The 14,004-nt window shown below is 42.9% G+C and overlaps 1 protein-coding gene across 5 annotated transcripts in view; it reads left to right on the top strand.

Moving 5' to 3' along the window:
* Positions 1-14,004, top strand: part of cnsta (consortin, connexin sorting protein a) — a 59,966-nt gene that overhangs the window by 12,670 nt on the left and 33,292 nt on the right. For 3 of the 5 annotated variants that reach the window (XM_078557378.1, XM_078557376.1, XM_078557377.1), the window contains exons 2-3: positions 7,493-7,958; positions 10,205-10,404. In XM_078557378.1, the coding sequence (XP_078413504.1) occupies positions 7,562-7,958; positions 10,205-10,404 (597 nt within the window). In that variant the 5' untranslated portion in view covers positions 7,493-7,561. The remainder of the gene's footprint in view (positions 1-7,492; positions 7,959-10,204; positions 10,405-14,004) is intronic. The other 2 variants (XM_078557380.1, XM_078557379.1) reach the window with 2 other exon arrangements.

Below are 14,004 nucleotides of genomic sequence, written 5' to 3'. Positions count from 1 at the left end.
TTTAGCTTGTATACTGTAGAACAAAAGAGCTTGCATTTGTTTAGTACCCTTCAAGTTCTCGGTATATCCCATGCTCTTTTCAGCCCACAAATTAATTTTAAAGTACTCGATTGATTTGGAGGCAAACATGGCAACCGATTTGGACACAGCAATGAGATGAACGTGTCAAGGGGTCCTTTATGTCCATCAAAATAGTTGGCTGGACCTTGAAAGATGGCACATCTGATAATCACACAGAATCGCAGTGCAGAAGAGGCCCTTCGGCCCATCGAGTCTGCACCGACACATGAGAAACACCTGACCTAACTACCTAACCTCATTTACCAGCACTTGGTCCATAGCCTTGAATGTTATGACGTGCCAAGTGCTCATCCGGGTACTTTTTAAAGGATGTGAGGCAACCCGCCTCCACCACCCTCCCAGGCAATGCATTCCAGACGATCACCACCCTCTGGGTAAAAAAGTTTTTCCTCACATCCCCCTTAAACCTTCTGCCCCTCACCTTGAACTTATGTCCCCTTGTGACTGACCCTTCAACTAAGGGGAACAACCGCTCCCTATCCACCCTGTCCATGCCCCTCATAATCTTGTACACCTCGATCAGGTCGCCCCTCAGTCTTCCCTGCTCCATCGAAAACAACCCAAGTCTATCTAACCTCTCTTCATAACTTAAATGTTTCATCCCAGGCAACATCCTGGTGAATCTCCTCTGCACCCCCTCCAGTGCAATCACATCCTTCCTATAATGTGGCGACCAGAACTGCACACAGTACTCCAGCTGTGGTCTCACCAAGGTTCTATACAACTCCAACATGACCTCCCTACTTTTGTAATCTACGCCTCGATTGATAAAGGCAAGTGTCCCATATGCCTTTTTCACCACGCCACTAATATGCCCCTCCGCCTTCAGAGATCTATGGACACACACGTCAAGGTCCCTTTGTTCCTCAGAACTTCCTAGTGTCATGCCGTTCATTGAATACTTCCTTGTCAAATTACTCCTTCCAAAGTGTTTCACCTCTCACTTTTCAGGGTTAAATTCCATCTGCCACTTATCTGCCCATTTGACCATCCCGTCTATATCTTCCTGTAGCTCAAGACACTCAATCTCACTGTTAACCACCCAGCCAATCTTTGTGTCATCCGCAAACTTACTAATCCTACCCCCCACATAGTCATCTATGTCATTTATATAAATGACGAATAATAGGGGACCCAGCACAGATCCCTGTGGTACGCCACTGGACACTGGCTTCCAGTCACTAAAGCATCCTTCTGTCATCACCCTCTGTCTCCTACAGCTAAGCCAATGTTGAATCCACCTTATCAAATTACCCTGTATCCCATGTGCATTTGCCTTCTTTATAAGTCTCCCATGTGGGACCTTGTCAAAGGCTTTTCTGAAATCCATATAAACTACATCAACTGCACTACCCTCATCTACACACCTGATCACCTCCTGAAAAAATTCAATCAAATTTGTTAGGCATGACCTCCCTCTGACAAAGCCTTGCTGACTATCCCTGATCAAACCTTGCCTCTCCAAGTGGAGATAGATTCTCTCCTTCAGAATAATGACTTTAGAAATGCATGTTCTAAATTGTACTAATGAAATTCTTGTTAACACACCCTCAGGAATGCACTGAATTGTTAGCCAACCTTGTTTTCAGTCCTAGATTTGGGACTTAAACCCACAAACGTGTGTTAGAATTGGAAGTGCTTCTATTGATCCAAGCTTATACTAGTTTATTATTCTTTCATGAGACAAGGGCCTCTATTGCCCATCCCTAACTGCCTTTGAGAAGATGGTGAGGAGCCACCACCTTGAACCATTGCTGTTTGTGGTGTAGGTACATCCAGAGTGCTGTTGGGAAGAGAGTTCCAGGATTTTGACCCAACAACAGTGAAGAACCTATATAGTTCCAAGTCAGGATGGTGTGTGGCTTGGAGGGGAACCTGCAGGTGGTGGTGTTCTTATGTCTCTGCTGCCCTTGTCCTCCTAGGTGATAGAGATTACAGGTTCAGAAGATGCTTCTGAAGGAGCCTTGGTGAGTTGCTGCAGAACATCTTGTAGATGGTACACACTGCTATGTAGCACTTTTGTACCACTATGTACCAAATTGTACCTCTGTGCATAGATGGTGGAGGGAATGAGTGTTCAAGGTGGTTGATGAGATGCCAGTCAAACAGGCTGCTTTGGTGCTGAGCTTTTTGAATGCTGTTGGAGTTGCATTCATCTAGGAAAGGGGAGAGTATTCCATCACAATCCTGACTTGTGCCTTGTAGATGGTGGACAGGGTTTGGAGAGTCAGGAGGTGAGTTACTCCAGAATTCCCAGCCTACTCTTGGAGCCACAGTATTTATATGGCTGGTCCATTCAGTTTCTGGTCAATGAATGTTGAGAGTGGGGGATTCAGCGATGATAATGTCATTGAATGTCATGGGGAAATGATTGGGTTCTTTTTTTGTTGGAGATGGTCATTGCCTGGCACTTGTGTGGTGTGAAGTTTATTTGCCACTTATCACCCCAAGCCTGAATGTTGTCCAGGTCTTGCTGCATATGAACATGGACTAGTTCAGTACCTGAGGAGTCGCAAATGGTGCTGAACATCAGTCATCATCCCCACTTCTGATCTTGTGATGAAGGAGAGGACATTGCTGAAAATAGTTGGACCTAGAACATTATATTGCAGAACTCCTGCATTGATGTCCTGGAACTGAAATAATTGACCTCCAACAACCACAATCATCTTCCTTTATGCTAGGTATGACTTCAACTTCGAGGAAAGTTTTCCCCCTGATTGCCATTCACTCCAATTTTGCTAGGGCCCTTTGATGCCACACTTGATCAAATGCTGCCTTGGTGTCGAGGGCAGTCACACTCACCTCACCTCTTGAGTTCAGCTTTTTTGTCCATGTTTGGACCAAGGCCGTAATGAGGTCAGGAGCTGAGTGACCCTGCCGGAACCAAAAACTGGGTGCCATTGAGCAGGTTATTGCTGTGTAAGTGCAGCTTAGTAGTACTATCGATGACACTTACAACACTTTGTTGATGATCAAGAGTAATATATGAAGGGAAGAACTTAAGTCACTGTAGGGATAGTCATCTTGCATATGAATCATTGGGCAGATGGCAACATATTGTGTTCCTGGGCCTTGCCCTGTCTCTATTGCACTGTCCACCATTGAGCTCCAGCTTCCAGTCACTTATGTTTCGTGATATTGATGTGAAACAGCAGCATATGCATCAAATGAGTGTACATATTTAATTAGATATCCTAATTTTTGGGGAACAGTGGTGTCTTGTTGGATGATTCCTTGCAATTGTGTAAAAAAAAACAGTGGTGAGTAGAAGATTTGGGACCAGTGCAAAATTGTAGCTGAAATTTGAATCTGTTGCACTTTGAGGTAAAACTTCTGCTTTTACTGGAGTGGGTGGCGAGGCGGCAGCATGGGTGGTGTATGGGTGCAAGTTGGAACTAGTATACTGCTTTGAAGGACCAGCGTACAGACATGGCAGTAAAAGCACAGGTTTATTTTTCTCCCTTTCCTTCCACCCACTTCTCTGCTGCACATCCCACCACCTCACCCCACCCCCCCCCAATACTGCTAACTTGCGTTGGAAAAGCCCTGTGAAAGACCGCTGCTGTTTGATAAGGCAGTAGAAACCGACAATTGTTGTTACTACAGTGCTTTGTCTCCTAGGACTTTGGCAAGAATATCGTTAGAGCTACAGTTCCACAGAAGGCTGTCACTCTTTCCTATTTTTCTCAGTTCATTATGTGCATATTATTGAATAATAACCTTGTGCACAATTTTTTTAATTAGATCTAATGTTTCAATCAAAATTACCTTTGGAAATAAAATTGAGAATATTTCTGATCATTTTTTTTCAAGCAATTGGACATTTCTAATTGTAGCAAAGATTGTGCTATATCAGTGATTATACCATTTGGTGACATAATTTAAATTAAAAATGGAACAACAACAGTCAAATTCACCTTAAGTACTTAGGTTTTCAGAACACCGTGTTGTGAGGTCAACAAAGACCATGCTGTTCCTCACATTTTTCTTGGATTTGCTGCATAGTGAAGATTGTGTCTTTGGTGCCTCTCGATGGGCAAAAACTGCACGGCATCCCTGGAAGGAGCTCTTTGGCCACTGTGGAGAGGCAACTGAAGAGGATTCTTGCAATAGCCTTCCCTTTAGCAGACAGGAGAGACTTCTCTCCAGTTCCTGCAGTTGTCTTGTCTCCCTTCTTGTAATACAGTCACGGTCACAGCATCACTGAGATCCCCTGGCATATGCTCCCCTTCCCAGATGAGGGATATGAGGTTGTATAGCCATAACAGGAATGTATCTCCACCATGACTCAGAATTTTGGCAAAGATTCCATCTGCTTCAGAGGCTTTGTTGCTTTTCAGATGTCAAATGGCTTTGCTCAGGTCCAGGGTGTGCCAAGACTGAGCCTGACACGATATTGAGAAATGGAGCCTTTGACCCTGTCAGCCATGGATTATGAGGTCGCCATCTCAAATTTGGCTGCTCCCAGAAATTTGTCGCCATCCTTCACCTACTCCACAATGAGATCCAAGCTCTTATCCTCACCAATGGAATCAGCACAGCGCCTATCTCATTGAAGACCGTCAGATGTCTAAAAGTACTTTACAGCCAGTGAAGTACTTTTGAAGTGTAGTCACTGTTTAACATAGGAAACATTGAATAAACAATGTTATGAACTAATGCCCTTAACTTGGTTTACTTCCATGCTGGTTCCCTGCACTCAGTCTGCAAACTTTCACGTTTATCATAATTCTGGTGACAAATTGTTCAGCATTTAAAAACCTATAGGAATGTTTTGTAAAAGTCATAGTCATGCCATATAAATACATAGAAATTTATAGCACAGAAGAGGCCATTCAGCTCATCATGTCTGTACCAGCTATTCAGCCTAATCCCACTTTCCAGCTGTTGGTTTGTAGCCCTGTAGGTCACTTCAAGTACAGATCCAAGTGTTTCAGTGAGTTGCAATTCCCCACCACCCTGTAGGAAAATAGTTTCTCCTTTAGCTCCACTCTAATCTTTCTGTCAATTCCTTTAAATCTATTCCCCCTGGTTATCCCTCTACTAAGGGAAATAGGTCCTTTCTAGCCAATCTGTCTGGGTCCCTCACAACTTTATATACCTCAACTAATTTTCCCTTAGGCTTCTCACGTTCCAAAGGAAACAACCCCAGCCTATCGAATTTATCCTCGTAGCTAAAATTCTCCATTCCTGACCCGTAAATCGGCTCTAACCTTTTCTAGTGTGGTCACGTCCTCTCTGTAACACGCTGATCAGACCTGTATGCCGTGCTCTAGCTGTGGCCTTACTGATGTTTTATATAATTCCAGCATAACCGCTCTTCAACTCTGTGATTGGAAAGTGCTTTGTCCTCACTTCTGTGGATTGAATTGCATATGCTGCTTTTCTGCCTACTTGACCAATCGATTGGTAGCTTCCTTCCTCCCTCTCAACCACACTGTATTCTTGTATCATCTACAAACTTCTTAATCATGTCCCCTACATTATATCTAAATAATTGAAATATGCTACAAAAAGCAAGGGACCCAGTAGTGAGCCCTGCGGAATGCTACAAGAACAACCTTCTGGTCATAAAATAGGTTTGCTTAATGCTGCTACATGTCTCTGTATGAAAGGAAAATGAATTATGTACACAATTCCTGAAGCTAGATTATCAGTCCTTGCTTCCACATTCAAAATTGATGTCAAGTAGAGGCCATAATGCTTCCCACAAGGTGGAGGGAAATTTGGTAGTATGACTCATTTGCTATTCCATCGTTGATGACCAAGATACAGGGTGGGAGCTGGTGATCTTAGTTGTTAAATGGTGTAGTCCCAATTTTCCAGAATAGGTACAAAGTGAATATTTAATGAATTCTGTCACTGGTGATTCTGGAGGAACTTAAAAGAATTGGCACTTGAGTTAAGGTTTTCAATGTTTAAAAAAATTTTCTTCTGAGATTTCTTGAATACTTCTTAAATTAATTTCTGAATTTACAGTTCAGCCAACCAAGAAAACCACTATATTTTCATGTCACGGAAACATGCTGCTTATAGGAAATTGCACCAATCTTGGCATCTTTTACTGTGGCTACAATGTTAAATATGATTTTATGTTGCACTTAAGAAAACTAATTAAAGTTAATGGGTATCATTCCAACAAGTGAATTGTATATTGAAGCTATTGTAGAGTCATAGAGGTCTATAGGACAGAAAAAGGCCTTTCGGCGCATTGAGTCTGCGCCTGTCAAACAAGTACCTAACTATTCTAATCCCATTTTCCAGCACTAGGCCCATAGCCTTGTATGCCATGGCATCGCAAGTGCGCATCCAAATACTTCTTAAATGTTATGAGGGTTTCTGCCTCTACCACCCTTTCAGGCAGAGAGTTCCAGATTCCCACCATCTTCTGGGGGAAAAAAATTCTTCCCCTCAGCCCCTCTAAACTTCCTGCCCCTTACCTTAAATCTATGCCATCTTCTGGGGGGAAAAAATTCTTCCCCTCAGCCCCTCTAAACTTCCTGCCCCTTACCTTAAATCTATGCCGGGAAAAGTTCCTTCCTGCCTACCCTATCTATGCCCCTCATAATTTTATATACCTCAATCATGTACCCCCTCAATCTCCTCTACTCCAGGGAAAATAACCCCAGTGTATCCAATCTCTCCTCATAACTAAAACTCTCCAGCCCAGGCAACATCCTGGTAAATCTCCTCTGCACACTCTCTTGTGCAATCATATCCTTCCTATAATGCGGATTCCAGAACTGCACACAATACTCCAGCTGTGGCCTAACCAGCGTTTTATACAGTTCCAGCATAACCTCCCTGCTCTTATATTCTATGCCTCGGCTAATAAAGGCAAGTATCCCATATGCCTTCTTAACCACCTTATCTACCTGTCCCGCTACCTTAAGGGATCGGTGGACATGCACACCAAGGTCCCTCTGATCCTTGGTATTCCCAGGGTCCAACCATTCATCGTGTATTCCTATAGCCAATAGTTGCAGGTGATAATTGAATTTGTAGTCTGTTCCTACATTTCATGACGTTATCCATTATTATATTCTTTTAACACAGGCACTTTTATACTGTAAGATTCTATGAAACTGTTCTGACTTTCTACAAAATCCTGCTGGTGTCCTTTTGGATGTGGAAACAAAAATCGTGCTGTTTAAAAGGCTGCTTTTAGACGGCATAATGTGAGAGGATCTAGTATAGTAGTATTAAATGAGAGCCATGTGAAGTTTTTAAAAGGCAGTTCTTTGTGATGTGTAAATCTCATTTTCAATGCTGTAGTTTACCTGAACTGCATAATTGGATGTCAGTCATATCTTGAAAATACTTTGTCATTACAACTCTAATATGGCACTGATCTGAAATTTAATAATTCCATTGCTTTATTGGCTTTTTTAAACTTTATTTTTACCAGGTATACTGTATTTTTAAAAAAACTGAAGAAAATTGATGGTCCCATCCTGGGCTGTAGAAGAAGATTCTCATGGATGAAGGAGGCTCACTTGCGACTGAACTTGGTACAACAGAGAAAAATAGCTGTAACGAGAGTGTGGAAAAGCCCAATGCAATTAGTCATCCCTCCCCGTTAATTTCAGATGAGAATGAAAATCGGATTTGTGAAGCACAGTTATCACCCTGCAGTCATGATAGAATGGGAGGATTTGAGTGGAGCAAGCAAGATTTAATCAATAACAATGAAGACAACCATGACAAAACTGGCTTTGAGATTACACAAAATAAGTGCATGAAAGCCAATTGTGATGATGAATCTGAGGTTTCGAACAGCATTACAAACCCTAGTGCCGAACTGCCACTGGGGGTAAAAACAGTTAGTAATTGGGATTCAGAAATGGAAAGAAAATTGGAAACCGCCTCTTCCGGTAAATTTTCAGTTTGGATCTTTTGCTGCCTAAGCAAGGCAAAAAAGATGAGAACTTGAAACTGAGAAGCGTGCAAGTAACAACCTTGAAAAAGAATGGTTCAGTCTGTTGGTGTTTAAGTAGTAAATTTACTTGCCATTTTTTTCCTCCCTATTCTCACCTCTCCCAAAGATGGCAACTTTTGCGGAGGTACAGTTCCAGCTTTAACTGTCAGCTTTTATTGTCATGTTGACATTTATCATGTTTGAGCCTGATACAGTGAGCCAAGGCAAATGATTGGACGGTGGAATACATCTTCTAATTGCAGTCTAACCTTAACCACTGTACCAACATGGGTCAGTAAACTGCAATGTGAAGCTCTTGCTCATCGCACCCACCCCCACCCCCACCCCCTTAGCAACCCTACCTCCACAACCGCTTTACTCTCCCAATATTAAAAAGCATTTCAAATCATTATATGCAGCAACTTAATGTTCTTCACCTTTTTTAAAGAGAGTAAAGCTTGCCTGGTGACCTAGGTGTTTAAAGCAGTGAGTACCTGAATTATTCAAACCAAAAGATCCTAAATTTAATCCATGACCTGTGCCACAACCAGCCACAGCTCATTCAGTCACACTTTCACCTGTGAGTCAGCAGATTGAGAGTTCAAGTCCCACCCCAGGAACACAGCACAAAAATGAAGGCTGATAGTCCAGTGCAGTACAGAGGAAGTTCTGCACTGTTGAAGGTGTTGTCTTTTGGATGAGATGTTAAACCGAGACCGTGTGCCCTTTCAGGTGGAAACAAAAGATCCCATGGCACTATTTCAAAGAAGCATCCCAGTGCCCTGGCCAATATTTATCCCTTGATCAAAGCCTGGTCATTGTCACATTGCTCTGCAAATTGGTTGCCACATTTGTTGCATTACAGCAATGACTTCACTTCAGAAGTACTTAATTTGCTTTGAAGTGCTTTGCAAAACCCAACGGTTGTAAAGGTGCTATATAAATGCAAGCAGCTTTTATATTGATTGATCTCAGTTATTGTTGAGTTCTATATTTCTGAATGAGTGAATTCGAGATCCTGCTCTTGATTTCTATCAAGTGTGGACCTGAGCCAAGTATAGGATCTCACTCAGCTATGATGTTCTCAGTAGTTGAATACCCCATGCACACTCAATGCCTTTTCCCCTGGATAAAGTTTGGGTGTTTGGATGAGATAATTCCATGGGCCAGCCACATGGAACTATAACCCAGCAAGGAGTAGAAAACAATAGACTGATTACTTCAAGTGGGGTGAAGGATTGTTTGAAAAAGAGGACAAGTACAGATAGTGTATGTTGATCTCTCTTTAACAAAAACTTGCATTTATGTAATGCCTTTGATGTAATAAAATGTTCCAAGGTGCTTCACAGGAATGTTAATGAATAAAATTTTACAGTGAGCCACATTATAGATATTAGGGCAGGTGATCAAAAGATAGGTCAAGGAGGTAGGCTTTATGAAGAAACATTTTAGACGTGGAGGTTTAGGAATGAAATTCCAGAGCTAAGGCCCCTGGCAGCTGAAGGGGAAATGGTTAAAATTTGGGGTATGCAAGTGGCCAGAATTGGAAAAGTGCAGATATCTTTAAGGGTTGTAGGACTGGAGGATGCTACAAAGCTATGAAGGATTGAAGTCCTGCAGAGATTTGAGAACAAGGATGAGAATTTTAAAACCAAGGTATTTCTCAACTTGGAGCCAATGTAGGTCAGTAAGAACAAGGGTGATGTTTGAACAGAACTAGTTTGAGCTAGGATGTTGGCAGCAGAGTTTTGGATGAGCTTAATTTTATACAGATGAAGGATGTGAGGCCAGTCAGGTCTTGCAATAGCCAAGTCTAGAGGTAACAAAGGCATCAATGAGATTTTCAGTAGGAAATGAGCTGAGGCAGGACTGGAGTAGGGTGATTTTGGATTTTAAGTAGGCAGCCTGAGTGGCACAGATATGTGGTCGGAAGGTCATCTCCGAGTCAAACACACCTAGTTTGTGATTAGTTTGATTCAGCCTCAGTTTCTATCTTTGAACTTTTTTTTTAAGACAGTTTACTAAAACCTGAGCCAAAAGTGCCAAAAGTACCAAAAGTGAAGAGTCTGCTAATACCATGTACCACGCAGTTTGGTTTAATTTTTAATGGGTGCTGTTTTTCCTTTGAATGTTCAAAGCTTCTGTGTTTTTACTTACTGAATTATATAATTTATGTCAAGTAGACTTCTTGTGGGTTTACAGGGACCTCACAGGAAGCCACAGAAGATTCTTCAGAATTTTTATCTAAGTCACTGAACACTGTTGTATATGACAGAAGTTCTGTGTCGAAAGTAAACAGTCAGCATGTTGAAAGGAAAGGACGACTTCAGGTTCTGCTCAACTACATCCAGAGAGAAACAGAATTGAATGATTCCAGTAGCCTGCCACACTATCTTCATCAGGTACAACAGATTCTACTTTTCGCCCCACCCCCATCTTGCTTTTACGTGGTTTTAATGTAGCAATTCACGCTTCATTCACGCAACCTTCGCTTCTTTACTATATCCGTTACTTCTTTCTTTGGCTGTTGCATCATGTAATCTTTTGTTATTTAAACTCCCCTGGCGTCCTCCAAATCACAGACCTTTTCCTTTGTTCTTCCTGCTGCCTTCCCCCTTACACTGGCTTAAAAACTCTTCCATTTTTTTCTAGCTTCAGTTCTGATGAAAGTTCATTGACCTGGAACATTAACTCTATTTCTCTCTACAGATGCTGTCTGACCTACTGAGTTTTTCTAGTTTTTTTGCTCTTACGGCAGATGCTGGAAATTTGAAATATTTTGCTTTTGTATTAATGTTTAATTCACTACCACTTCTCTTCCAGGAATGCCTACCTTTGAAGCAGTTCTGCTCTCCTCTCTGACGCTATTTCCGTTTGGCTCTTCCACCATGTCCATTTTCATTGTTTTCTATTTCCCTTCTTGTGTTTGATCAGGTATTGAAAAAAAACTCACTTCCGCAGCCACATTTCTTTCATCAGCACCTGTCTCTGGCTTCACCTTATTCCTCATGGATTCCAGATTAAATTCCACCCTTTTTATGATCAAGTATCTCCAAGACATCCAAAACTCCTCAAATTATTCTCACCTCATCCTAAGATGCACTTTCAATGCCATGCGCCGCCACATGCACACACTCGATCTCTCCCTTAAGCAACACTAGCTCACCCTACCCTAAAGCTATTCTCGTTCACAGCTTAATTTAATCATTTGCCTCATTTGACGCTTTAACAAAAAACTTTATCTTCCTTTCAGGTTTGGAGAATCGCTAGCTTCACCAACTTATGGGTACCAACAACCTTCTGGATTCTTTGTGCCCTTCCCTTCCTTCCAACCCCCTCTCTTCCATGAGCGTCAGCCCTTGCCTTGCATTCACGATACCTCCTGATGTTCCCCTCTCTGACTTTGAATGCTCTGTCCCTAGCAAAGGCCTCAACTTCATCCCTTTAGTCCTCACCTCAATTAATTTCGAGCTCAGCACAATGCTAAGTTTTTCTTCTGTCACCTCTGTGCCCACTTCTTTGACCAGGAGTCTTCCCCCGACTTAACAGATCCCGTCATCTGACTCCAACATTCTCCCTCCACCTGGACCCCTCCTTCTGGCCTTCTTTCCTCTCTAGATCTTTTCATTGAGAACTTCTGGTGTGACATTGGGTGTCTCAATTTCTCTGCTCCTTTTGCTCACTCTAACCTGTCTCTTTTTGAATTAGCTGCACTCCATTCTCTGTAGTCCAAGCCTAACATTATCATCAAACCCACTGACAAGGGTGGCGCTGCTGTTGTCCAACATACTGACCTCTACCTAGCAGAGGCTGAACGCCAACTCTCTGACAGATCCTCTTACTTCTCCCTGGACTACTTAACAGCAAGCTGTGTCCAGGACCATCACTGACCTCATAACCTCTGGAACTATTTCCTTCACTACCTCGAACCTTGGTTCCCTAACCCCGAGCAGCCCGCTTCTACCTCCTTCCCAAGATCCATAAACAAGGCTGCCCTGGTCAACCCATTTTTTTATTCCAGCCTGTTCTTGCCCCACTGAACTTATTTCTTCCTATCTCGATTCCATATTTTCTCCCCTTGTACAGTCTCTTCTTACCTGCATCCATGACCCTCCTGATGTGCTACATCACTTCAACAGTTTCCTGGCCCTAACCACTTCCTCTTCGCTATGGATGTCCAATGCCTCTTCACCTCCATCCCCCACCAGTGTGGTCTCTGATCTCTCTGCTTCTTCCTTCAACAGAGGCCCAACCAATCCCCATCCATCACCACCCACCTTCACCTGCTTGAGCTTGCTCTCACTCTGAACAACTTTGCCTTCAACCCCACTCGCTTCCTCCAAATAAAAGGTGTTGCTGTGGGTACCCACATGGGTCCCAGCTATGCCTGCCTTTTTGTGGGAAATGTGGAACATTTAGTATTCCAGTCCTACTCAGGCCCACTTCCTCATCTCTTTTTCCGGTGCATTGAAGACTGTATTAGTGCCACCTCCTGCCCTCGCCATGAACTGGAAAATTTCATTGACTTCTATTTTCCACCCTTTCCTCGCCTTCACCTGGTCCATCTCTGACTCTTGCCTTCCTCAACTTGTCTGCCTCCATTCCTGGAGATAGGCTACCTACTAAAGTTCACTACAAATCCAGATTCCCACAGCTACCTCAACTACATTTCCTAACACCCTGCTTCTTGTAAGGACTGATTCCATTCTCCTGGTTTTTTCTTCTCCGTCGCATCTGTTCCAACAATGCAACCTTCCACACCAGCTCTTCTGACGTGTCTTCTTTTTACCTCAACCGAAGATTCCCACCCAGCGTGGTTGAGAGGGCCCTCCAATGTGTCCAGTCCATTTCACACACTTCTGCTGTCACCCCCTTCCCCTCCCTGCCGGAACCATGATAGGGTTCCCATTGTCCTCACTTCCACTCCACCAGCCTCCCTGGTCAATGGATCATCATCTGTCATTTCTGCCAGCACCAGCATGATGCCACCACCAAACACATCATCATCTCACCTCCCTCCTTTCAGCATTTTGAAGGCACTGTTCCCGCCACAACACCTTAGTCCACTCCTCAGTCACCCCTAACACCCCATCCCTTCCCTGCGGCACTTTTCTGTGTAAGTGTAGGAGCTGCAAAACCTTCCCCTTGGCCCCCTCCCTTCTCACTGTCCAAAGCTGCACTCAAATACTCCATCTAAGTGAAACAGCAATTTACTTGTACTACTTTCAATTTCATATATTGTGTTTGTTGCTCACAATGTGGTCTGCTCTTCATTGGGGAGACCAAATGCAGACTGGGTGACTGCTTTGCAGAACACCTCCGTTCAGTCCGCAAACATGACCCCGAGCTTCTGGTTGCTTTAATTCTCCACCTTGCTCCCACTCTGACCTTTCTATCCTTGGCCTGCTACAGTTTTCCAGTGAAGCTCAATGCAAGCTCGAGGAAAGCACTTTATCTTTCAGCTCGGCACTCTCTAGCTTTCTGGACTCAACATTGGCAGTTCAACAACTTTAGATCATAACCTCTGCCTCCATCTTGTTTTGTGTTTTTTCTTTTTTTTGTTTTGCTGGATCAGTCTTCATTTTGTTTCTTTCTTTAACCCTTCATGCTGTGTTCAGATGGTTTTTATATAGCAAGTCAAGCTTCATTTGGACACAACCTTTGTTCCTTTACTTTATCCATTACCACTTTCTTTGGCCGTTGCATGATGAATTCTTTTGTTATTTAAACTCCCCTTAGGCCTCCACCCTATCACAGACCTTTTCCTTTGTTCTTTTTGCCCCCTCGCCCCCTTACACTGGCTTAAAGGCTCTTCCATGTCTTTCTATCTTCAGTTCTGATGAAAGGTCATCGACCTGAAACATTAACTCTGTTTCTCTCCACAGATGCTGCCTGTCCTGAGTTTTTCTAGTGTTTTTTGTTCTTTATTTCAGATTTTCAGCACATTTTTAGGATGAGTTAAATCGTCTTTTCTGCTTCCTACGTATTTACATAGGTTAGAT

The sequence above is a fragment of the Cetorhinus maximus genome, chromosome 14 (genome assembly GCF_964194155.1).
Source record: "Cetorhinus maximus chromosome 14, sCetMax3.hap1.1, whole genome shotgun sequence".
NCBI classification, from domain to species: domain Eukaryota; kingdom Metazoa; phylum Chordata; class Chondrichthyes; order Lamniformes; family Cetorhinidae; genus Cetorhinus; species Cetorhinus maximus.
Note: the sequence above shows the minus strand (reverse complement) of the source record. Positions and strands in the feature narration are given on the sequence as shown.